The 23,468-nt window shown below is 38.9% G+C and overlaps 1 protein-coding gene across 1 annotated transcript; it reads left to right on the forward strand.

Moving 5' to 3' along the window:
• The first annotated feature begins 6,637 nt into the window (after window positions 1-6,637).
• On the forward strand, window positions 6,638-18,854 carry LOC139717658 (OTU domain-containing protein 3-like). Its single transcript, XM_071629164.1, has 9 exons — window positions 6,638-6,731; window positions 9,214-9,547; window positions 10,647-10,795; window positions 12,539-12,651; window positions 13,632-13,757; window positions 15,538-15,681; window positions 16,315-16,414; window positions 17,313-17,497; window positions 18,272-18,854. Exons 2-9 carry the CDS (start codon window positions 9,231-9,233, stop codon window positions 18,440-18,442), a joined length of 1,305 nt encoding a protein of 434 aa, XP_071485265.1. The 5' UTR covers window positions 6,638-6,731; window positions 9,214-9,230; the 3' UTR covers window positions 18,443-18,854.
• Window positions 18,855-23,468: the final 4,614 nt, after the last annotated feature.

Here is a 23,468-nt window from a genome sequence, read left to right on the forward strand (position 1 = left end):
TACCCCATGCCAGTATTCCGTAGTTGAGGTAAGGGGAAATCATAGTCGAGTATATAATTTGCAATATATTGGTGGGGAAATAATCTTTCAGTTTATTTAGAATTCCTGCATTCCTAGATAAAAATTTGGTTAAAAAGTTGATTTGAGACTTCCAAGACAAATCGCTATCAATATACAGTCCTAGAAACTTAACACTATCAACCTTCGTTAAATTAATGCCATTAATTTGGACATGACCAGGAATAAATTGCAAAGAGTTACTGAACAGCATATAATATGTTTTATCAATGTTTAGTGATAACTTGTTGGCATGAATCCAGGATTGAACAAGTTTCAATTCGCTGTTTAACATATGAATAAGCGTATTAGAATTACGATGGGAAAGAAATAAATTTGTGTGATCTGCAAAGCATATAAAAGAAAGAATCTCTGATGAATTTTGGAGGTCATTTATGTACAAGATGAATAGTAGCGGGCCGAGTAGGGAACCCTGGGGGACACCACATGTAATTGATTTCATTGAGGACTCATGACCATTAAGATAAACATACTGCTTTCTATCAGTAAGATAATCTCTAAACCATTCTAAAGCCGTCCCGCGAATGCCGTAATGGCTTAACCTATAAAGGAGAATATCATGGTCTATCGTGTCAAAAGCCTTCGAGAAATCAATAAAAACACCGATGGTGTGTGAAGCATCGTCAAGAGCATGTGCCACTTTATCAATAAAAGCCAATAAAGCATGGGTTGTGCTGTGTTGCTTTCTGAAACCGAACTGAAAATTCGAAAGAATATTACAATTAATAAGAAATCTAAGAGTTCTTTTATGAACAAGCTTTTCCAAAATTTTTGAAATTGAAGTTAAAAGAGATATCGGGCGATTTAACATGTTCTTTAGGACCCTTTTTGTATATAGGGACAACTCTAGCGACTTTCATTTTATCAGGAAATTTTCCGCTTAATAAAGATTGATTGAAAATATAAACGAGAGGAGAAACTATTTCATTTATCACATTTTTTAAAAGAAAAATTGAGATACCATCATCACCTGTACTCTTCTTATTATTCATTTTACAAACAACTTCTTTAATTTCATCATCAACAATAGGAACGAAAAAGAAAGTCAGTGCCTTCCTATCCCCTAAGAACGAATGAAAAGGTGTCCGTGAATGCGGTATTTTGCTGGCAAGATCTGGCCCGAGGCTAACAAAGAAGTCATTAAATGCATCCGCCATCGCCCCTGGTTCATCTACTAAACAACGGTCTTTAATAATGGAATTCGGGGAATTTTTATCTACAGTGGAGTTTAAAGCTGTGTTAATCACCTTCCACGTACCCTTTATATCGAACTTACATTTGTGAAACTGATTGGAGAAATACTGTTGCTTAGCTGTACGTAGAGTAGATGTAAGCGTATTTCGATAACGAATATAAAAAGATTTGTTTAAAGCATTTGGGGATTTACGGTATCTACAATATAATCTATTTTTCTTATTAATAGACTTAAGGAGAGATCTCGTGATCCATGGTTGTCTTGGTATTTTCTTATAATTTGATCTAGATCGTTTTATTAATGGTACATAACTATTACAATTTGTTGTTAAAATATTCATGAAAATTTCAAAAGACGCATTTACATTTCCAGAACAGTAAATAGGAGACCAGTCAACTGACCTCAATCCCTCCCTAAGTCTATTTAGATTACATTCAGACATATCACGAAAACCAGAGTTATGAGTTGGTGTTCTTCTCTTGAAGAACTGGGAAACAAGTGCGAATACTGGGAAATGATCTGAGAGATCTGAAACAACAATACCAGGTGTAACGTCAAAAGATAAATTATTAATAAATATATTGTCAATGAGAGAAGAAGTAGCATCAGATATACGAGTAGGTTTTCTTATAAGGGGAATATAAGATTTTGACAACATAAGGTTGAAGAAATCTTGGCAGATTGGAGTATCATTACAATTAAAAAGATTTATATTAAAGTCACCCATTATAATACATGTCTTATTGGCAAAATATTTATCAGAAAGAAGTCCGTGAACTAACTCAATAAATTCAGAAGGGTTGGAATGAGGTGGCCTGTAAATTTCCCCCAAAATAATGTTACCTTTGTGTGGAGTTATAACCTCAATGAAAATACTCTCAAGACATTCTGAAATGATACAATATTCATGTAGCAACTGACAATGCAAAGTTCGTGTGACATAGAAACCTACTCCACCACCTCTCTTACTATTCCTGCTATTAGTAAGTAATTTAAAACCACTGATCATGAATTGGGAGGAAGGTGACGTCTCCTTTAGCCATGTTTCACTGAGGCCAATAATAGTATGTGTGAATTGCAACTCGTTAACAAGTAAAAGTAATTGGTCAAAATTTTTGTTTAGACTCCTAATATTAATATGTGAAACAAAAAGATCTTTAGAATTTGAATGAGATAAGGTGATGATATCTTTTTCCAAATGATAATAGGAGGACACATTTTGAGCAGAAACATCATTAGTATCTAAGTCAAGCTTTAATTCTTGAGTTTCTGTATTTAAAGATGAGACAAAGTCGGTGCTGTCACCTTCTTCACAGTCAGAACAGTTTAAAGAAAAATTCATTGCAGCTGGCTGGTAATCACATACTTCGTTATTCATTGCGGGAGGAAGATTTACGTTAATTTGTTCAGCCATTTTTGAAAATAGGCAAACACAAGTTACATAATGACTTGTTTACTAGGAATGCATGCTCATGACTTTGGTTGCCATATGTCTCTTGGAAGCAGTGCTCGAAAATAACATTCCGCCGATGAACAGTAAGAAAAATACTAACATTCACGTGAGGTAAAGAAGGAAGAAGTGATGGTGGTAAGAATACAATGTAACTTGCTGAACTATGTACAAGGAACAAGTACAAAATATCAAAGGATGAGCGGTAGGTGTTGGAAAATTCCATGGAGCAAACAAATAACAAAAAAGCACTGCGGGCAATCTGCGTCACTAAGACGAGGTATAGCGACCATAAAAGCATTTAACAAATTTAAGCGCGAAATTCCCGGGTGTCAATGTTACGACACACCGAACTACCGTAGTTATTCTGGATATTATATGAGTTGAAAGGGACTTGAAGCATCTTCGAGAAGCAGAATTCAGTTTACGTATATATGCGAACAATAATTTGTTATCGAATAGTTTACAAATCAGAGACACCAGCAGTTTGTTATATACACTTGCAGACATGTGGTATTTTGTAAACGAGCGGGAGCACTAAAGGTCTTAACACATAGAGTATTATGGCAGTTATTGATTGTCGAACCGAAAATGCATTGAGAAGTAACAATAGATCGTAACACATTCATGGAAGAAAGTATATCCAAAATAACGTAGAACAGGAATTGCTCTAATTTCGAGCACATAAAAATGCACATGTGAACACAATCAAGAAGAGACTCCGAACGTCCATATCTTGGACACGTTCCCGGGATGTGACGGCCACACACCCTATCCCCCCCCCCCCCCAATCTTTGGGTCCTGTCAGGTGCTAAACACAAGATTGCTAACAATTGAAAATTTACGTACATTAAAGTGGAGTATAGCAAAAAAAAAAGTACAGTGTACAATCGTGAGAGGAAATAGCCTTGTCTCGTGCAGCAGAAACAATAAATGTTACAAAACCCACAGTCTGGGTGAAAAGCGTACCGGGGTGAGCATGCTTGGCTCAGTTAAGTTGACATGACCGTGACCGTTTGGTGAAAAAAGAGTGATACAACGAATATGTGGGTTTCAGATTCTAACAAGTAACGAGTCATTCGCGACTGCTTAACAAATAATACTAAGGAATAAACAACCTCTTGATAGTTGATGGCGGGCCGTGAACGACACATTTAGGCCTAATATGACTGTGCAATTCAAGAAATATCAAGTAACACGGGAGGAGTGTTGTTTGATACACACATTCAGGATAAAGTTATAACACACGGAAAAAACAGGGGTAAGATATGAACATTAAAGGTAGAATTGAACACGGAAATAAGTTAACTGTGGGGTAGCCTATAACAATCAGGTACCGTTAAACTCCCGGTTCAAAAAGTGTGTCTTATTTAACCACAGACTATATCTTGATAAACCTGCTGACAAATTTAGGCTTTATAGGATGTGAGAGCAGAAGAAAATCTAAAGCAACAGAATCACATATGCTGTAGAAACTCATTCCTGAAACAGATTCCAGCTCGTGGTGCCTTTCTCCTTCCAGTATAGAAGCACATTTGGACCTGCCAGCGAAATTTTCGTCGACACATGTTTCTCCTTGCGTGATTAAAGGCAGCCTTTGCGAGCACACTCCTTTTGGCTTTCAGGGCTGGAGGAAGGTCTGTAGAAGGGACCCCTAGAAGGGACACCTATGACTTAATGATAGAAGGGACCCCTATGACTTAATGATCCAAACGACTTTCACGAATCTCGACATTTAAAGACCTTCACCAAAGTACAATTCTGCATCCTGACTCGAACTATTTGACTCATCAAAATCAATGAAGTGGTATCGTTGAGCTGTCATCAAAAGCGGGCCTAAAATTAGAAAGTTATGATTAGCTTGAAGTTTTGACATGTTCATATAGGTGCCTACAAAACTACATTGCAATAAGTTGAGGTGGTGGTGTTATGCCCTTGCGTTCCTAATTGAACCTCTCTTTACTACATTTTACTTCTTGACATGAAATCAGTGTGACCTAAAACTTTTTGTGTGTGCGTGTGTGCGCGCGTGTGTGTGTGTTTGTGTGTGTATGTTTACGCGCATTTTTGTTTTTGTTGTTGTTGTTGTTGTTTCAACCAGCCTATAGATGACCAATTCTAGGGGGCTAAAATCATTGACGCAAAACATCACTGTTTTGTGATATAATTCTGTGCAAAATTAACGAGAAAAACCTGTGATTACACGACACGATCGATCCTTTTTAATTTCTGCATGAAGCTGCAACTCCTACTGGGACAAATTTAAACATGAGAAACTATGAAATTATGTAACTCGAACTTGATTGTTCCAATTATGTTCGATTTTGATGAAACGTCTATTAGGCCCTATTCTGTTTGTTTGTTTGTTTATAAAGGGCCTATCACTGACCTCTACCAGAATTATACTCCTAAGTCCCAGAACCTTTCTGTGTTTTGGTACATGAATCGGTTCTTGATACGAAGAACTGGCAAGTTGCAAAAGTTTATAAAAAGGCAGGCTGAGATGGGGGACCTGATTCTTAATTGGGCAACACTCAGAAGATCAAAATACCTGCATATGTTTCTCTCACCTTTTTCGTTTTAATTTCTGCCTGATTTTGCGCAGATATTACAGATATAGTTGAATTCAAGTTCCACGTAAGATATAGGCCTATACAGTGATGCTGTGATACGCCATAATATTTCGCGAGTCTAAATTTTCGAGAATCGGCCGGGGATTCCCGACGATTTCGCGAGTGGTTAAAGGGTGTACTGTGTACAGTTCTGGTCGAGGTGAGGATTTAGCATTTACCGTTTTGCGAGATATTCAGAAATCACTCTATGAGATGTCAAAGAGCATGTGATTTAAGGGGTATCAAAAGTTTAATTGATGAAAATCGGTTTTGAATTGGCTGAGATATCTAAAAACAAGGCGAAACAAAGAGGTCCTAATAAGAGGCGTGCGTGGCCTGTCGCCTTTTCACTTTTTTGGATATCTCAGCCATTTGAAAACCTATTTTCATCAAATAAATGTTGAATCCTTCATAAAATTACATGCTCTTTCATATTTCATTAGATATTTCTCATTATCTCACTTAGGAATGTCCAAAACATGAATCCCTACCTCAACCAGTACTGTGACAGTCCTTTTAAATTTTCGATCGTGGAGTCTTGTCCTGAACACACGTACGTCACATATTCACATCGGGATCAGAGTCAATAATTATTTTCGCGTGTCTTTAATTTCGCGAATGGCACCTGACTCGCGAAATTCACAAAAATAAATACCTCGCGAAGTATTCGGCGTATGCAGTGTTCAGATTAAGTGTCAGTTCAATGATAATAAGAAAATGATAAAGAAACTGATCCTCAATTTGAAACGGGTGCACAAACGAGTGAGTAAGCCTGATATAATTATCTCAGAACTCAACGTGCGTGTTGGTTTATTATGATGAGCGAAGCGTGTAATTTGTTCCGTTTGGCATTTGGCATTTGGTATTTCCAATAGCAATGGAAAGAGGAAAACCCCCTTATCTTCCTCAAAATATTCGATTAGATTAACCGAAATTAATCTTGTTGGCACAATCTCTTGCTTCAATTACTCTCATAGTCATGCCATGGATTAGGGACGACTGATTTAAGATCATCTGTAGATGCGTAGACCCTATATGTTGCAGCCACTTGATGGCAGAAAACAGACGAATGAATAAAATCATGTTTTTTCCCCTTATTTTCCTTAATCTCTTCCTTTTCTATTTCTCCTGCTTCTTTTCAAATCGTAGTATGTACTAGTACATGCAGAACAATCGCATAGATTGTCCATTGAGTATTGCAACATTTTTCATGGTCGATTGTACGTCATGTTGTAACGAAGTTCCAATGACGTCATCACAGTTTTTGTGTACGTTTTCCCTTCAGATTCAGTGCCACTGAAAATACAAGCGAATCTGACGATAAGGAAATAAGGCCTCTGGATATTCGGTCGAATGAAATAGAAGGATCGTAGCTCCGAAGTCTGAAACGTTTCATGTAAGTAGAAGAAGAATTCTTGATAACAATTTCTTCGGGGTGTAGGCGAATTGATGGGGCAAAATGGTGTTATGTCATTGCGTCTTTTCGCGATCTTGGTCTTGATATGGCAACGGCGGCAGTACAAGTAGTCCCATATATCCAATTGCATGTTAGCAAATTTGCTTGCCTGCCTATTAAATATTGTACCGTGACTACCGGCGCCCACCGGGATAACTTAGCTTAGTTAGGTGGTCTAGTCTAGTCTAGTATTTGTCCGAAAGATCGGTCTGTATCTATTTGGTCGTCGGCGGGGATATGTTCCGCGGAGACTGCCTCTGGCTTCACGGAATCCCCTCCTAGTATAATAGGCCTACCCTTACAGACCAAAGTCTCGACTATACCTACTGCAAGTGAAGTGGTTCCTGTATTTTTTATTGATGCTTTGCCACTGCACTGCCAATGCAGAGTGGGTGGTCGAGCATACAGACCAAATAAAAAATGGTCCAAATGTAAAACGATAAACCCAATTTCATACAGCTTTTTTACATTCAAACAAATTTGACATGTCATGACACATCATGCAGCAATATTTGGGGTGACTTTCTCACATTGTGCAATCGAACTTTACGGAGGAGAGGGATAACGTAAAAAAAAAAGAGGGTAAATTACAGAATACCGGCAGCCAATCACGGAGAGCGCAAATCGCTCTGAAAAGAGCGTAATTACGCTTGCCGATAGCAACCATCTGAAATATTAATCCGATCTGCGATACGGTCCGTGATTCGGCTGTCGACGATTGCATTTGTTTACGTGTGTTTTCTTTGCTCTGTGCGATGAGAAGTGTGGTATCTTACGTTGTTCTCGGGGGTTTCGGGGGTGTCCCCCGAATAATGTAGTTCTACTTCTAGATCCTGACGATGCTAGTCTAGACTAGCCGTTAAAATTTACCCGAATTTACGATGAACACTCACGTTTTTAGGAGTTGAGGATAGTCTGTATCCTAGAAATCGATAACAATTTAGGTGAGACTAGAAAACAATCACTTATCTAATTGCTGGTGCTAGCTTACAGTAGAGCTTACGCACTGTGTGGGTGCTCTTGACAGCCCACCATGTTGACTCTATGCAGTCGTACAACAGTACCTACACACAACAGCTTATGATGCGTACGTGTGCAGTGGTAGCGCGTATTGAGTCTGCAGAACGCGCGCATGTTTACTAGTACAGTGTACAATACGTATAGCAGTTGAGTGCGCACATGTCTCTTGACAATACGCGTATACGCGCTGCCTTGCCACTAGTGTGTAGTGTGATTGATCATGAATGACTTGTGTCGAAAAGAGTGAAAGGAAGAAGAGCTGCCAGCTGTGATGACGTCATCACGTTTAAAATAGTTCCGTCAAAATCGGCTCAGTTTTCTTTATCGACGATTTACTCGAGTTATCTTGATTTAGAGCAGTTTTCCTCCGAAACCACTCAATTTTCATAAAAATTGTGTGGTCAACCTACTTTTTGACGGCCGTTCCGTTCCCGGGCTTTTTGGGGGCCCCAGACGACGGGAAAGACGAATTTCAGCCCTTCGGGCTGAAATTCATCTCTAAGGGAGAGCCGCCGGAGGCGGGGCCGAAGGCCCCGCCTCCGGCAGCTCTTATACGCACCAATATGCTAATTTATATGACGCAAAACCGGTATTCTGTAATTTCCCAAAAAAAGATAAATAAAACTAAAACTCAAAAAGACTCCTCGGGACAGACCGATACTCTAGTGCTAACTGGTCTAACTGCAACTGTTTGTTAGAAGTAGAATCTAGAACTAAGATAAAAGAATCCTAGGTTAATAGAGGAGTGGTAGGACTCTGTTTGTGATGTGTCTACCCTCTATTAAAATTGTTGGCAATACGTGCGACATGCGTATATTGCTTTTTCAGCATGAGTTATCTATTTATAATGTATAGTAATTGGTATCATCGTTTTGTTGTTGCTATTGTTTATCATCAGGTTTTCAATAATATTAGGACAAATTCCAGTGAAGAACAGAAAACCGCAGCGCGTAGGCTCAAGCGTGCATTTTCGTTCTTTATGCACAACGCTATAATAGAGGGGTGGTGGTTTTGGTGTACAGTGTCAATGTGTTGGACATCTACCAGACAGTGCATTTATCATTTTTATTGCAATGATAACCAGACTATTTATACACAGCCCTTTCGGTGTACAGAAATCGTGACAGGGCATGGCGTCTGGTCAAGCTATATGACAACGAGAGAATGACCCTAGTGTGAATTAAGAAACTTTATGGCAGATATAAAGCATACTAGGACCTCGGGGTCGAATCTACTTCACCTACATTTGTACTTGGCATACTCTCATTGGAATGCACTGAGCTGGATGAATCGGGTTCCTGGTGAGGTGTGCTATTTAAAGAAAAGCTTTGTCGATAACTGGAAAAGTTCACAGATTAATGGTTGTATTTCAATATTTTGTTTTGCTATTTCCATCTTGCAGTCTGACCTCTGTCAGCCATGGCACGCTCCGCCCAGAATCAGCAGCGTCAGCGCCAGGCCAAAGGCCAGGCCCAGGGCCAGGCCCAAGCCCACAACAGCCAGGGCCAAGGGCAGGGACAGGGGCAGGTCCAGGGCCAGGGACAGGGGCCGAATAAGCCCACCAAGAGCCAGCGCCGGGACGCGCTGGAGAGGAAGCGGGACGAGAGGGCAGTGAGGAGCGCCTACAGGAAGATGAGGAAGGACGAGTCGTACCTGGCGGAAGACCAGAACTTCCTCAGCTTCACCACGCAGCTGCAGGCCATCGGTCTCCAACTCAGGGACATTCCGGGTGATGGGTGAGTAGCGTCACAAACAAATAAACAAAGTGACAATCAAAACATACAAATACGCAAGCAACAAACAACAAGCAGGACCCTCCCCCCCCAAAAAAAACAACAACAACAAACAAACAAACACAACAACAACGACAACAAACAAACAAACACAATCAACAAATTACAACAAATGAACAAGCTGACGAGTTAACAAATGAGGTTTGGAAATGGATGTAGTGTAAAATCCATCCCTAGTTTTGTGATAAAAATTTCAATCATATGTTCACACTTAACTAAAGAGCATTAGCATGAAATTTACACAAGAGACCTCTTGCAGCATACACATGTAAGATTATCAATGAATATGTACAAAGGAGTGCTTTGAGATTTTGCTTTTGTGTTTCAGGGGATTGATTTCAGAGGGCTGGAAGCCTTAAAAGCTCTCAACACATATTGTGTGTGTGTGTGTGTGGGGGGGGGGGGGAATAGGAGAAAAGATAACAAAGTGTGTACATTGTCTGAAAATATAGTACACTCCCGTTATAACAAACATGGATTTTAATGATGTTTTTATTACAACAACAACAACAAAATTCACCTCCTGAAATTATTGTCTACAGATGTACAGTATATAAATGTTTATACACTATACTGTTCAGTTAAAAACAAGGAGGTACATGTACAACTGTACCTACTTGGTAAAAATGAAATTTCGATACAATGTAAGAAAATCACTGGTCTTGAGGACTTCATTATAATCATACGCTGGAAAAGATGATAATAGAAACACCAGACAAACCTGTCTCTTTCACCATGCTTGCATTGATTTCTCAATATAGCCACTTGCAACCTTTTTCCTCTTTTTATATTTTTTTAATATATGCCAGAATGACAACTATTACATCACTTTGTTAATTTCTGAATTCATTATTTGTTTATGTTGAGATATATGTAAGTGTAAATTCACAAATCTCGTTGTAAAAGTTTCAGTAGAGCTATGTTCCCTATGGATTTAAGATTGTCCTCTTAATAGTGTTGTACCGTGAATGTTCTGTGTAATGGAGTTTTTCTTTCATTTTTCTCTCTCTCCTTGTCATTTTTGTGAATCCTTGCTGTGCAGAAATTGTCTCTTTCGGGCGCTAGGGGACCAGCTGGAGGGGCATGGACGAAATCACATGGCCTATCGACTGGAGGTTGTCCAGTACATGAAAGACCACAAGAATGACTTTGAACCTTTCATGGAGGATGACACTCCATTTGACAGACACTGTGAGTAAATCACTGTGAAACAAGCTACTTCTCGGTCAGAAATTTATCCCACTGATATACTGGTGTAACTGTGGTGTTTTGCAAACAGTGATATGGTCGCATAGATTAATGGAGAAAAGCTTGCATTCTCTCTGTAAAAGAATCCTTTTAGTTCTGTGCAATATTGTGTACATCAAAGGAATTATTTCTGGAACCTCCACTTTGTTATGGACTTTGCTCATAACAACAATATTTTTCTATTGTTATGGTACTAGGTCTTTATCTTTTCATGCATCCACATGTATAGGGATTACCAGTTTACCTGTACAACTTATTTGTTGATGCACCTCTCTTAGTCCTATCCATTCATCCATCCATCCATTTATCTATTTGTCTGTCTGTCTGTCTATCTATCTATCTATCTATCTATCTATCTGTCTGTCTGTCTATCTATCTATCTATCTATCTATCTATCTATCTATCTATCTATCTATATATCTATCTATCTGTATCTACAGTCTATACATCTATCTAGCTGTCTATCTTTCTGTATAGCCATCTGTCAATCAATCTGTTAATCTATCATACAAGGATGCAACAAGGATACCAGGAAATTTATTGTCTGTTTAAAAATGAACACAGAAACTTGCCTTCAAGTGGCATACTGTATACGCTGAATATTTTGCGAGGCTTTTATTTGCGCGAATTTCACCAGTTGGATGCTATTCGCGAATTTAAAAACGCATGAAAATATGAACTCTCATTCTGACATAGGTTTGACACGCATGCATACATTTCTTTTTACGGTGCTGTACTCCATGATCACGGATTTAACCACTTGCGAAATTGTGGGGGTGTCCCAGTTCGCTTGAAATATATGGCGTATGCAGTATTAGATAACAAGGAAGAAAGAAAGAAAAAAAAACAACATACATTATACTCATACATTGCTCACACATATATTACTATCTACTAGATCTGTATTTATCGATCAATCTGTCTTCAGATTTGTGAGAAGACAGATAATCTCTCAGAGATACCTTACTATAAAGCAACAAACAGCCAGCTCAGATATTATTCATGCTTTCTTCAAAATACAGACAAATTTGTAGGAGTGGGAGGTCATGACCTCTGATGTCTGTGACAGACATGTCAGTGTAGGAGATGAAGTTAAAGGCACATGGATCCGGTGGTTTAGTCAAATGCGTACGCGGGCGCATGGCGCAAGTTTCCTATAGAGACCTATGCTATCGACTCCTCTTTAGCGCTTCTGCTGTGACCCATTTCCATAAGTCCGAAGAATTCCGATCCACTGTAGTCAGTAGTCCAATCACAGTTTGGCTCATGATTCGGCTTAGGGGGATGACAGCTTTAGCAAACTTTTGTGACGTCATACTAAGAAGCACATACTGTAAGCACGCACCCTGGCATCACTACAGACTGCATGATGTGCAGAGAAGACAACGAAGGCACTGTTACCTAGCAACACCTATGTGCTTTACTCTTGATGACAGCTCAACTTCGGCCAATCTTCGTATCAATGCTAACGGTGATCGGCAGTGTCCTCTAACAGTGCCCCGCGTCCGTGTGCCTTTAATCAATAAAAGAACCATCTGTGATTGACTCAAGAAAGTTGTCCTGTACAACCCTTCACTTGTCTTTAATCTTCAGATGTGTCTCGGCAGCAACCTTCATGTTACTACTAAGACCCTCTGTCCTTTTGATTGTGATGATACCATGTGCTTTGTTACTTCCTCTTTTCAGTGTCCAACCTGAGCAAGCCAGGGACGTACGCCGGAAATGACAGTATCGTGGCGTTCGCTCGTAATCATGGCGTCAATGTCATAATTCATCAACTCAATCTTCCTGTCTGGAAGGTAAGTTTCCTCACCACTTCCTGCAAAACAAAACTACACAGAACAGTACCTACAATTGTGCAGTAACAGATTTGATAGTAGGCAGCCAACACAGCAGGAGTATCTTTGTTTGTGTGTATGTGACTACAGTGTAGCATAGTGTAGTATAGGAACAGTTACATGCATGTATTTCAAGAGCAGAAGACCTACACAAATGATGACAAGTAGATGGTAGTGTGATGTTCAATCAAATAGTAAAAAAAAGAATACACATAAGTAAGGTAATTAGTAAGAATTACAGGGTACCCACACAAGGTACCGTTACCTTTGGAGCAATCTAACATGCCCAAGCTTAAGGCAATGGCGTAGGGTGTTTGGACTGTTTTGAAGGTATCAAGTAGAATTGATTATGCTAGTGCCTAAGCAAAATGATGTGCATTATTTGTTTTATAAGATGATGAAGCAGAGACACTTGAGACATAGTGGGAAGCTGAGGTATAGACACTCTACTAGAAAGGATTCTTTGTCATTGGCAAACAGGACTATTCTTTAATAGCATATGTGTATAAGGGTAGAAATGAGCTGCTTGGTGGAGGTCTGTGCTCTCTGAGTGTTTTTTCTAGTTAATAGAAGTGATGTACTTGTATTTAGGGTAGTAATGGGGCTCAGTCTGCCATGTAATCAGATTTTGGGAGGTTAGAGTCCCAGTCAGTTTAACATGAATAAGAGCTGAGTGCACAGAATGTTACACTTAGGTTTAATATGAACAGATGAAGGTTTAAGAGTATGCTGCAGCGACCCCATGACTTGCAGGTCACAACAACTTGTGTACCTTTCTTAGATGTTAATTAATCTGTAAATATCATTATCAATGTTATTATGAGTGTTGAGTTTTACAAATGATGTCTAAATAACTGGCAGTGAGTACAAACACAAAAACATGTGCACACAAGAAGACTCAGTATGAATGCTGGACTTGATAAATCTGCTTTGCCCCACAGATTGTGGGTGATGACAGCCCAACCAGTCGAGAGCTGCATATATCTTACCACAACGGGGATCACTACTCTAGCGTGCGCAGACGTGGGGATAGCTCCGAGAAGGCTACAAACTTCAGGTCTAGTGAGGTGAGTGCCGGTCTCTGTCCCATATTATATACAATGCCTGAAGAGATGCCTGCTATCTAATTGGTCGACTGCTCATCATGTGACATGCCGCTAAATAAGTACCACTGTACACTGTCACTATTGAACGTGCAATGTTTTATTTTTTACCTGTTGAAGATGGGTTTATTTTGCTACAACACGCATTTTCCATAGACCTTTGCCCGAGTATACTCAGGACTCATCCTCAACGGCTTCATTCTATTCAACTTATTCAGGATTTTCTGCATTGAGCATGCATTACAAATGAAACACTGTCATTTATTTTGAAAACAATAAGGGATACTCTCGGCACATAGCTGAACATAACTGAAATTCATGTGTGCAATAGACTGCCAACAAGGCAAATAAAATGTAATAAAACACATTGATTTTGGAGCCATTCAGTGTAATGGAACAATCAATGATCTGACTGGATTATGGTACAGTGTATTGTGGGATATGAATGCAGACGGCTGTCATCATTTAAACATGGGGAAGCAAATATCGACCATATGCAAGTCTGCTTTATATGTTGCATAACTTGCGTCACATTCGTAGATATTTGAGCCAGGAAGACGCTGAAACTCTCGTTCACGCATTCATTAGCAGTAGGATTGATTATTGTAATGGGCTATTGTTTGGCTTGCCAGATTCACAAATAACCAAGCTCCAGCATGTTCAGAATGCATGTGCGAGACTTGTGTCCAGTTCGTCAAAATTTTCACATATTACACTCGTTTTGATTAAGTTCCATTGGTTGCCAGTAAGGCAGAGAATTGCATTTAAGATTTTATTACTTATTTATAAAGTACTGCGTGGTCAAGCACCTGGTTATTTATCAGAATTAATATCAATAAAATCACATCTATATTCGCATAATTTACGAAGTACATAGGATAAGTTGCTTCTAAAGCAACCTCACTTAAAAACAAAATGTAACTTTGGGGGATTGTGCCTTCAGTTGTGCTGCTCCAAAACTTTGGAATAAATTACCTGAGAAAATGAGGAAGGCCTCGTCACTTGCCGTCTTCAAATCTTTGTTGAAGACTTACCTTTTTTCAGAAGCCTTTGACTAATTTTTTATTTTTTGTGTGTCTAATCAGTAGCAATGTTGGGAGCTCTGTTACATCACAGCGCAGTAGAGTATATTTACCTAGTAGCTGCGCTAGTATACAAATGATGCACAGGATAGTTGTTTTATAAAATGGGTCGAAAACTAACAGCATTTTTCATGTACCTTTGTGGGTCAATACCAGTCGGCTACATGTAGCACTCACTCGAGAGAGTCGAGTCAAGCACGTCACACATGTAAGTACTGTACGTATAAGAGTACTGTATACATACGCCACATAATATGTTATGCACACAAGAAAGGCCGGCCGGCAGCCCGAACTAGAAGTTGTTTACAGGATTGACAGCGCGTATAGTAGCGCGCGACGCACTTGTAACAACTGATTGAGTGCGCACTGGTATTGACTGCAGTGCAATGGTACTAAAGTAATCAAAGCCCACGTGACTCATTTCAGCGCTTCCTATTGGCTACGTTCTTGAACCCATTTTATAAACAAATTTGTCTAATTATCAAAGCAAATAGCCTGAAGATGTGACAGCCTGAAAAGAATTTTGGGAATCCTACGCTGATGTAAAAATATGCAGTGTGTATTGATAACAAAGATGTTGGCTGTTCTGTGTACATGTACTCGAGAAGTGTCATAAAAGAAATGCTTGTTATTATGTTTGTTTGTTTGTTTTTATTTTGTAGACGTCATGGTCCAGTATCAAAGGAAAAGCTGGAAACAACTCCAAGACCAAGTCCAGTGATGCAATGAGTTCACAGTACGCCAACGGTGCAGAAGATGTCTTGTCAGATATAGAGTTGAATATTATGGATGAAACAGGCTGTCAGGTGAGACTAGATGCAAAATGTCAGTGATTGGGTCATGACCTCTGTATAATTTGTGCTGTTCAGGTCAAGGTAAAAAAGAATCTTTGTTTTTTACCAGGGGGGTGTTTCATAAAGCTGTTCATAAAGTTACGAGGGACTTAAGAACGACTGGTGATCAGGTCTTATGTGCTGTACTTATCAGAATTTCAATAATTCAGCACAAGAACTGATCACCAGTCTTTCTTAAGTCCTTTGTAACTTTACGAACAGCTTTAGTTTATAATGTTTTCCAGTCATAGCTTCAGCTAGGATTGCCCAGTGGTGATATATTCTGTTAAGAACAAACAGTTGGTTGCCTGAATTGTCGGTTCAATCAACAAAAGTTGTGAAAATTTAGTTTAATGCCATAAAGTTCACTAGATGTAATGTTATTGTGAAGAGGAAATAAATAAATTGGAGAATACTTCCTTTGTTCAGAAGGGGTGAGAGGTCAATCCTTGGTCAGTAGTCAAGAACAGTGGGGTTCATCAAAATGTAAATGAAAGGTGATGTGCTTATGGCAAATATAGTGATTAACTAAGAAGCGGAGGCTTTCTAGTTGACTCTTTCTTTCTTTTTTTATTCCTTTGCTCTAATTACAATTTGTAACGTTAGGATGTGCAATTGATACGAGAGACACTGGAGGATTGTGATTACGATGTTGACGCCACCGTCGGAGTACTTCTGCAGATCATCGAGAGTCAGTGGGACCATGGTGAGCCATTGTCCAATATATTCATCTCTTTGCTTGTATTTCTCAGTTGTCTGTCCCTTTTTATATTTAGTGAAACATTCTTCCTATCTATCTTTTTTTGACATTCCTCTGTTCTTAAGATTCCTAAGAATATAACTGACTCTTTGCTTTCATTGTTTAATTTCCTTAAAATTCTGTACTTCATTGCTTAAATCTGTTATATTTTTGCCAAACATTCCTTCTATCTGTCCTTTTACAATTATTTTGTTCTCAGATTTTTAAGATGTGATATGTTAAGCATGCCATGTTGAGTATAACTGATTAGGAGTTTTACAGAAACACCATGAGGTACTATTGTATGTTTGGGAATGACTTTGTCATATGATGAGAAAATAAATGGAAGGGATGTACTTATCAATATATTGAAAATAAAAGAAGAAAAATGACAGAGGATTATCAGCAGAACAACAGATATTTTTTTTAAAATCTATACTGTGTCAAAGATTCCTTTTTCATTTTGTGATTCCCGTACACTTTACAAAAATATATTGTGCCTGAAATTTAGCACGTCATATCAATATCATATCATAAAAAAAGACTGTGAAAACATCAGGTTGTACTTGTGTTCTACATTTTGTAATGAGCATTATCACAGTTGCCAGGAAATTTTTGTGGAAAGTGAAGTCCATGATTTGTAATGAAAGTGGGTCAAACAGTTAAACCAAGAGTTATATGAACAGGTTTCAAACTTTGCCCCAAAGTTTGCTATATACATTGTATGTTTCCTTCACTGAATGCAAAGGAAAGAAAGAAAAAAATCTTTGTGCGATCTAGCTAGTTCTCAAAAGGGTATAAATGCAAGTTTCATAATAGACTCCTCAAAGTGACTCTGTTGTATCCGTTCTGCTGCACTGTCCAGAATCTAACGACGTTGACTCTGGGGAACGCTCACCTCAAGGAGCCGCGGGAATCTGGTCTTCCAACGGGTCAGGCACGAGGATATTCGGTTTTCCCGATGAGGCCGATGGTAGCAGTAGTAGTAGTAGTAACAGCAAGACACAGCCAAACAGGACGGAAGGTGGAAAAGGCGGAAAACACGTCCAGGTATGTACAAGAATTTCAGCCTTTCACACCCAAGGATAGTGATGCATGACAAACCTGTTTCCCAGTCATTTCCAGAATTTTAGCCTCTGGCTTTTATAGCCATAAGCCACTGGATGCTACCACTTTGTTCGAAAAAAAACCAAAAAAAAAAACCAAAAAAAACCCAAAAAAACAAAACAAAACAGAAGATGTGCCATTGTTAGCCTGCACTACTGAATGGTATTCATATGACAGACTTCTGTGTACTGTTTGGAATATTTTGTAATATGCTTATGTAAGTACTTATTTCAAGTAGCAATTCCCCCCCCCCCAAAAAAAAAACCAAACAAACAAACAAAAACAAACAAAAAACAAAAAACAAAAAACAAAAACAAAAAACAAAACACACATAACAAAGACAAACAAACAAGCCATACAACAACAACTAATGCCCCAAACCAACAAAACAAAACAAAACAAAACATGAATTTTCTTTCGATCCAAATACAGGGAGATTACTGATAGAAGCATTATGTGCAAAATACTAAAACATAACCATTCTGGCACAAATCATTATGACATATCGATATTTAAATCTCCCAAGGGCTATTGGAAAGATCTTTTGCATTAACTTATTGGGACATTATAGTCAGTTGACATGCTTACATCACATGCAAGATTTTCCCTGTTATGATTCAAACGACAAATCTAAGGAAGATATGAGGACATCATTGCCTGAGTAGAGTCCTTCTTGCTCTGATTATTGTGTGCTGTCTCGCTTTATGTCATCCACAGAATGGGAGGAAATCGAAATCGCTGAAGAAGCAGGAAAAGAAGCAGCGGCAGATGGAGCGGCATCGACAGCGGCTGCAGGGAGACAGTTACCATAGCAACACCACCAACAGCAGCGATGAGGAGAGCGGCGGCGTGGTACTCGTCGGACAGATGGGCGCCCTGTCGATATAGCGCACTCTCTCGCTCGCTGGACTGAGTTCAACCTTGTCTCTTCAGGGAAAACTGATATTTTCAGAACCTCTGCCAGGTCGAGTTTAGCGATGCTTCTTCACCTTCTTCAACACCGGAGCTGTTCCCCTTCTCCCCGTAGCCGGCTTACAGCCTAGCCTTCCTAATTTTTGGAGCTCTTTGTGTTTGGGCGTTCGAGAGGAGAATTTGATCTCAAAGAGATGCAGACATTCATTATATGCTTTTCAGTAGGTAATGCTACAAAACTTGTGTTTTGAACGCTTCGTCAGTTTATTTCAAGTGTGAATCTCAGCGATTTGCCGTAAAGATGTCTCACACACATTTAAACCTTATTGTGCTCTGTTCGCCGATTGCTTACGTTTTGGAGTGCTTTCTTCGTCGACTTGCGCAGATGTCTGGAAACTGATTGTCAGTGAATAGAAATTACCTTATCCCCCAATCTCTGTTGTGTCACCACGGCCTTTCTCTTGGACTGAGGCACATTGTTAAACCTGAGAGGGTTTGCTTCTCTACAACTTGGTCGAGTTTGGGATGGATTAATGAATGCTGATGTGACAGCTTAGCAAGTTAAAGCCAGGACTTACATCCTTGGACAAGACATTTTACCTATAATCTCCTTCTAAACCCAGGAATGAAAGTGACGGCTTGGCAATGCTGGGACAACGATTATTGCTGGGCCATCAGGATGAGCGGTACAGGGAAATAACAAGCTGCCTGGGACCAGAAGAATATCCTTGTTATATTGAGTATCTTGTTATATCAGGGATAAAAGCAAAATAATAATTATAAGAGGGATGAGAACTGTAAAAAAAACAAAACAAAAAAAACCCAACACCTTGTTATATTAGGTATTTTGCTGTATCCAACCTTATTATAACAAGGTTCAATTATAGTAACACTGAAAAGGCTACTCTAGGTTAACAAGATCTTATTATTCTCATGATGTTATCTACTTTTGAATAATTTGCCTCAACCGCTTAGCTGCTTGTCGCAGGCCATGCAGTTAAGTGTGATGGAAACTTAGGACCGTGTGCAGGTGAACTGAGAAATGTAGAATTTTATGTTATGGCTTCTCTTTTAGGCTGTTCCTGCTTGTATTATTTCATGGTGAAAGTGCAAATATAAGTAGTGTCCTGTCGAATGCCAAATACAGGACTTGAGATTAGCAGTGGACCAGGGCCACTAAAATTTGATGTTGGGCCACCAAATTTCCAAACAGGTTATCTTTTGGGGGCCTGATCAGGCAGCTTAAATCAAAAATGGGTTTTTATATTTCCTTTTATTTTGGGCCACTACATTTCTTTGTTGTGCCACCCAAATTTCGTACCTGTATCAAAATATTTTAGTAGCCCAATTGGGCCACCAGAGAGAAAAAAAAGGAAGTGTTAAACCCTGCAAACGATGTGCAGAATGAAATTAACTTCTTTTATCCTTCGTGTCAAGTTTGTCACGGCCCACACAGTGAACATTTATGCTTTATGATAAACATTTGTGTGAATTCAGCATCGTAAAAGAAAACAAGTTTTAAGTTTTAGTTCAACAGGGGAACAAAAAGATACAAATAAAAGAATTGCAAATGTGTGGGCACAGTATGACACCAGCTACAGATTGAAATGGTGTCTTTTATTCTGTGGTCTGCATCACAACCAACATTAGTATTAAAAGTTCACTCTGTACCTAAACCAAGACCGCAAGTTTCAAGTGTGACCAATTGCCTACAGTCTAGGGATGCATTTGAGTCTGTCTTCATTTATTGGGTAATGGTTTGTTGGTAGTCTATGACCTGTTCAATGGAATATGCAATCAGTTGTAAATTCCTTGTGTTATAGACCGCAAAATAGCCTCAATGATGGCTATTCCGCCAAACTCAGAAATGTGACTTAATGGTCGTGCTCCTTTTAAAGCTATTTATTGCACCAGAAATGCTGCAAAGATTATGTCATTGTGTTTCCTCTCCATTGCCTGGGTATTTGAATGCTTCAGTTTTGTGATTGTTTCACCACCAAAAAAAAAAAGGTCTATTCCCACTGCTTTTGTGCAAGACAAATTCACAACTGTACAATGGGCTCCTCCATGAATACAATATTCAATATTTAAGTGGTTACTTAAGCATTATGATGATTTTGCAAGGCCTACGAATGAACATCAGTTTGGCACAGGGAGGGGGGAGGGATCCCGTTACAATGAGGACAAATATTGAGAAGATGCATTTCAGTATCTACCGATACTTCTTCAACTTTATACTGTGTTTGGAAGTGATGAATGTAGAATGACATAAGTTGTCATTTCCAGAGTGATTGTCTACCAGTCTTGACAATTGAACCTTTTTCTTTTGCATTCTACCCACTACACAGAACCACAGTCAATACTTACATCACGAATAACAAAGGTGTTTATAGAATGATGACGGAGATCTTCATCAAATCATTGGTTGGGAGGGCACACATGACCAGGCATTTATTTTGCCTCACATGTAATGTCTGGTCATTGAGTACTTTCACGTCCAGATTGTGACCGGGCAAGATTTCACTGTTTTATTTGCTCACAAAAATGGCTGTGAATGCCTCCATTGTGAAATTCTTCTGACTGAAGAAAGGCAAGAGCTGTTAAAGTGGGACTGATCATATGAGACGTGTCCACTCCATAATTTTTTTTAAACAAATAATATGCATCATTTGTTTCAATGGGCGTTAGTATACCGGTGATTACCCACACTCGGTTCTGTCAAAACAATTCAAACACCCTCAATTATCACATTGGGCATGTTAGAATGTTCCAAAGGTACATTGTATCTTATGTGGATAATTCTTACTAATTCCCTCGCAGATGTGTATTATTTGTATAATAGTAACAACTAACCCTGCTTTCCCCTTCATATGTATTAGGAAAGCTGACAAAATGAGGATCCATGTAGATTGAAAAAAAAAAAAAATACAGCAGGGTTAAAGACTCGTCGTGACTGGATTCCCCTTATGCGTATGAACTTTGCAACCCGACTACATGTATGTGTGCGTGTTTATTGAATGTGGCGCATCAGGGGTTGACGAAAAACATTGTTAGTATCCCCACAGACATGCAGTACGTCGTCGTTTCATTTTGTTTCATTGTGTCTCATTTCCTTTCAGTAACTTTGAAGAGTGATAGACAAGTTTTCTGAGAATACTTGTGATTTCAGTTGCTTGCTAATTGTTGTTTTTTCCTTTTTCCCATTCAGTAATAGTTAGACAGTTAGACACTGTCATTTGATATGATAGCATTGATTTACACATCTTTGACCGAGTTCTGTAATCAGACATCTGTTCTCAGTTGGGAATGTGGCGAATAGGAGGTAGGGAAATCTACGAAGTGTTGAAATACTGAAGCAAACGACTCAGTTATGGCAAGACTTACTCATGTTTTTTAAAGTGGAAAATATACCTGATGATTATTTAGCCAATTGTGCATAGCCGTTATCATATGTTTTCATTGAACTCGAAAACTATACTGTGTTTTACAACGCTTATCACTATGACTGTCAGGATTTCAATACAGATATATTAAATATATATATATTATGTAAATGACAACCGACTATATTATGTATTGTACTTTCTTGTTATTACGTGTATGTTCTTCAGCTTTCTACAATAAGTACAATGTATATACACATGGATACCCATGATGTATATTTCTTGGAGCAAAACTTGTATGGATAGATACACAGCTGAACTGATGTATTTTGGCTGACCATAGTGACATACAGGTATAATAATTCCAATAACACCCAAAATAACAATGCTAATTATCATCGCTACCACTCCCACTATCCACACCTGTACCACCGTCATCATCATCATCACCAGCATCCATACCATCATTATTATCAGCATCATAACCACCATCACCATCATTGCTAGCATCATCAACGTCATCGTCATCAACATCAACATCGTCATCATCATCATCAACATTAACATCAACATCATCATCATCGTCATCAACATCGTCATCATCATCAACATCGTCGTCATCATCAACATCATCACCGTCACCATTAACCACTGCAATGCTCACAGACTGTTACGTTTACGAAGTTGGTGGAGTCAACCGTGCCAACTACCGAATACTCCTCCTCTGAATAATTTCAACCATAATATGGAGAAGAAGAAGTCACACCAACCTTCAATAATGCTCAGGGTACCCACACTCCATGATGGAGGGTGGTTGTTGATTAGGTGTCTTAATGACAAATCCCTTGACCTTCTTAATTAGGAAATTACTTTCTTAGTTAGGAAATTACCCATACACGTAGTGCAATGCTTGATTCACACAACCACGGCTCCCTCTTGACACCATGTCTACAGTTAGGAAAGAGTATCTCTGGAAAATACACAAACAAAATCAACATGATACCAGAGGATCCACGGGTGCATGGAATGAAGTGAAAAAATTTAGATCGAGCATCTTACTCGAAAACCCTAGTGTCATTACACGGCTTGCAACCCTGACCTTCATTAAAGTACAATCATTGATTCACAAGACCCAAACAGTACTGTATACGCTGTTATTTTCACGTACAGACATTTTCGCAAGATATTTTTTCGCGAATCGACGCCGCACTTACATTAATGCTGTATTATCAAAGAGCATGGAGACATTTTGGAGTGTTGTTAAATTCTCGATCCAACTGTGACTCGCAAAATTGGCAAAAATTAAACCCTCACAAAAATAAGAGCTTATACTGCATACCTCAAACTAAAATCTCCTGTGTGTATATACTGTATACGCCTTTATTTTCGCGTACAGATATTTTCGCGAATGACGAGGTCATAGACATTTTCGCGGGGTGTTGTTTTCGCGAATTGACGCCGACGCTTACGTTAATGCTCTAACAACATAGCGCATGGAGACAATTTCGCGTGTTGTTAAATTCGCGATCCAACTGCAATTCGCGAAATTCGTGAAAATTAAACCCTCGCGAAAATAACGGCGTATACAGTAGCAAAATGTCACTTGTTGTTGGATCTGT

This window comes from Diadema antillarum, unplaced genomic scaffold (assembly GCF_040938485.1).
Source record: "Diadema antillarum isolate AM-2024a unplaced genomic scaffold, OU_Dant_1.0 scf00000079, whole genome shotgun sequence".
Classification (NCBI taxonomy): domain Eukaryota; kingdom Metazoa; phylum Echinodermata; class Echinoidea; order Diadematoida; family Diadematidae; genus Diadema; species Diadema antillarum.

Excerpts from the sequence above, each read along its gene's own strand:
- LOC139717658 (XM_071629164.1), top strand. The coding sequence starts at position 9,231 with ATGGCACGCTCCGCCCAGAATCAGCAGCGTCAGCGCCAGGCCAAAGGC. Across the intron at positions 15,682-16,314 it reads TGGATGAAACAGGCTGTCAG|GATGTGCAATTGATACGAGA; the intron begins GTGAGACTAGAT and ends TTGTAACGTTAG. Across the intron at positions 17,498-18,271 it reads AAGGCGGAAAACACGTCCAG|AATGGGAGGAAATCGAAATC; the intron begins GTATGTACAAGA and ends TGTCATCCACAG.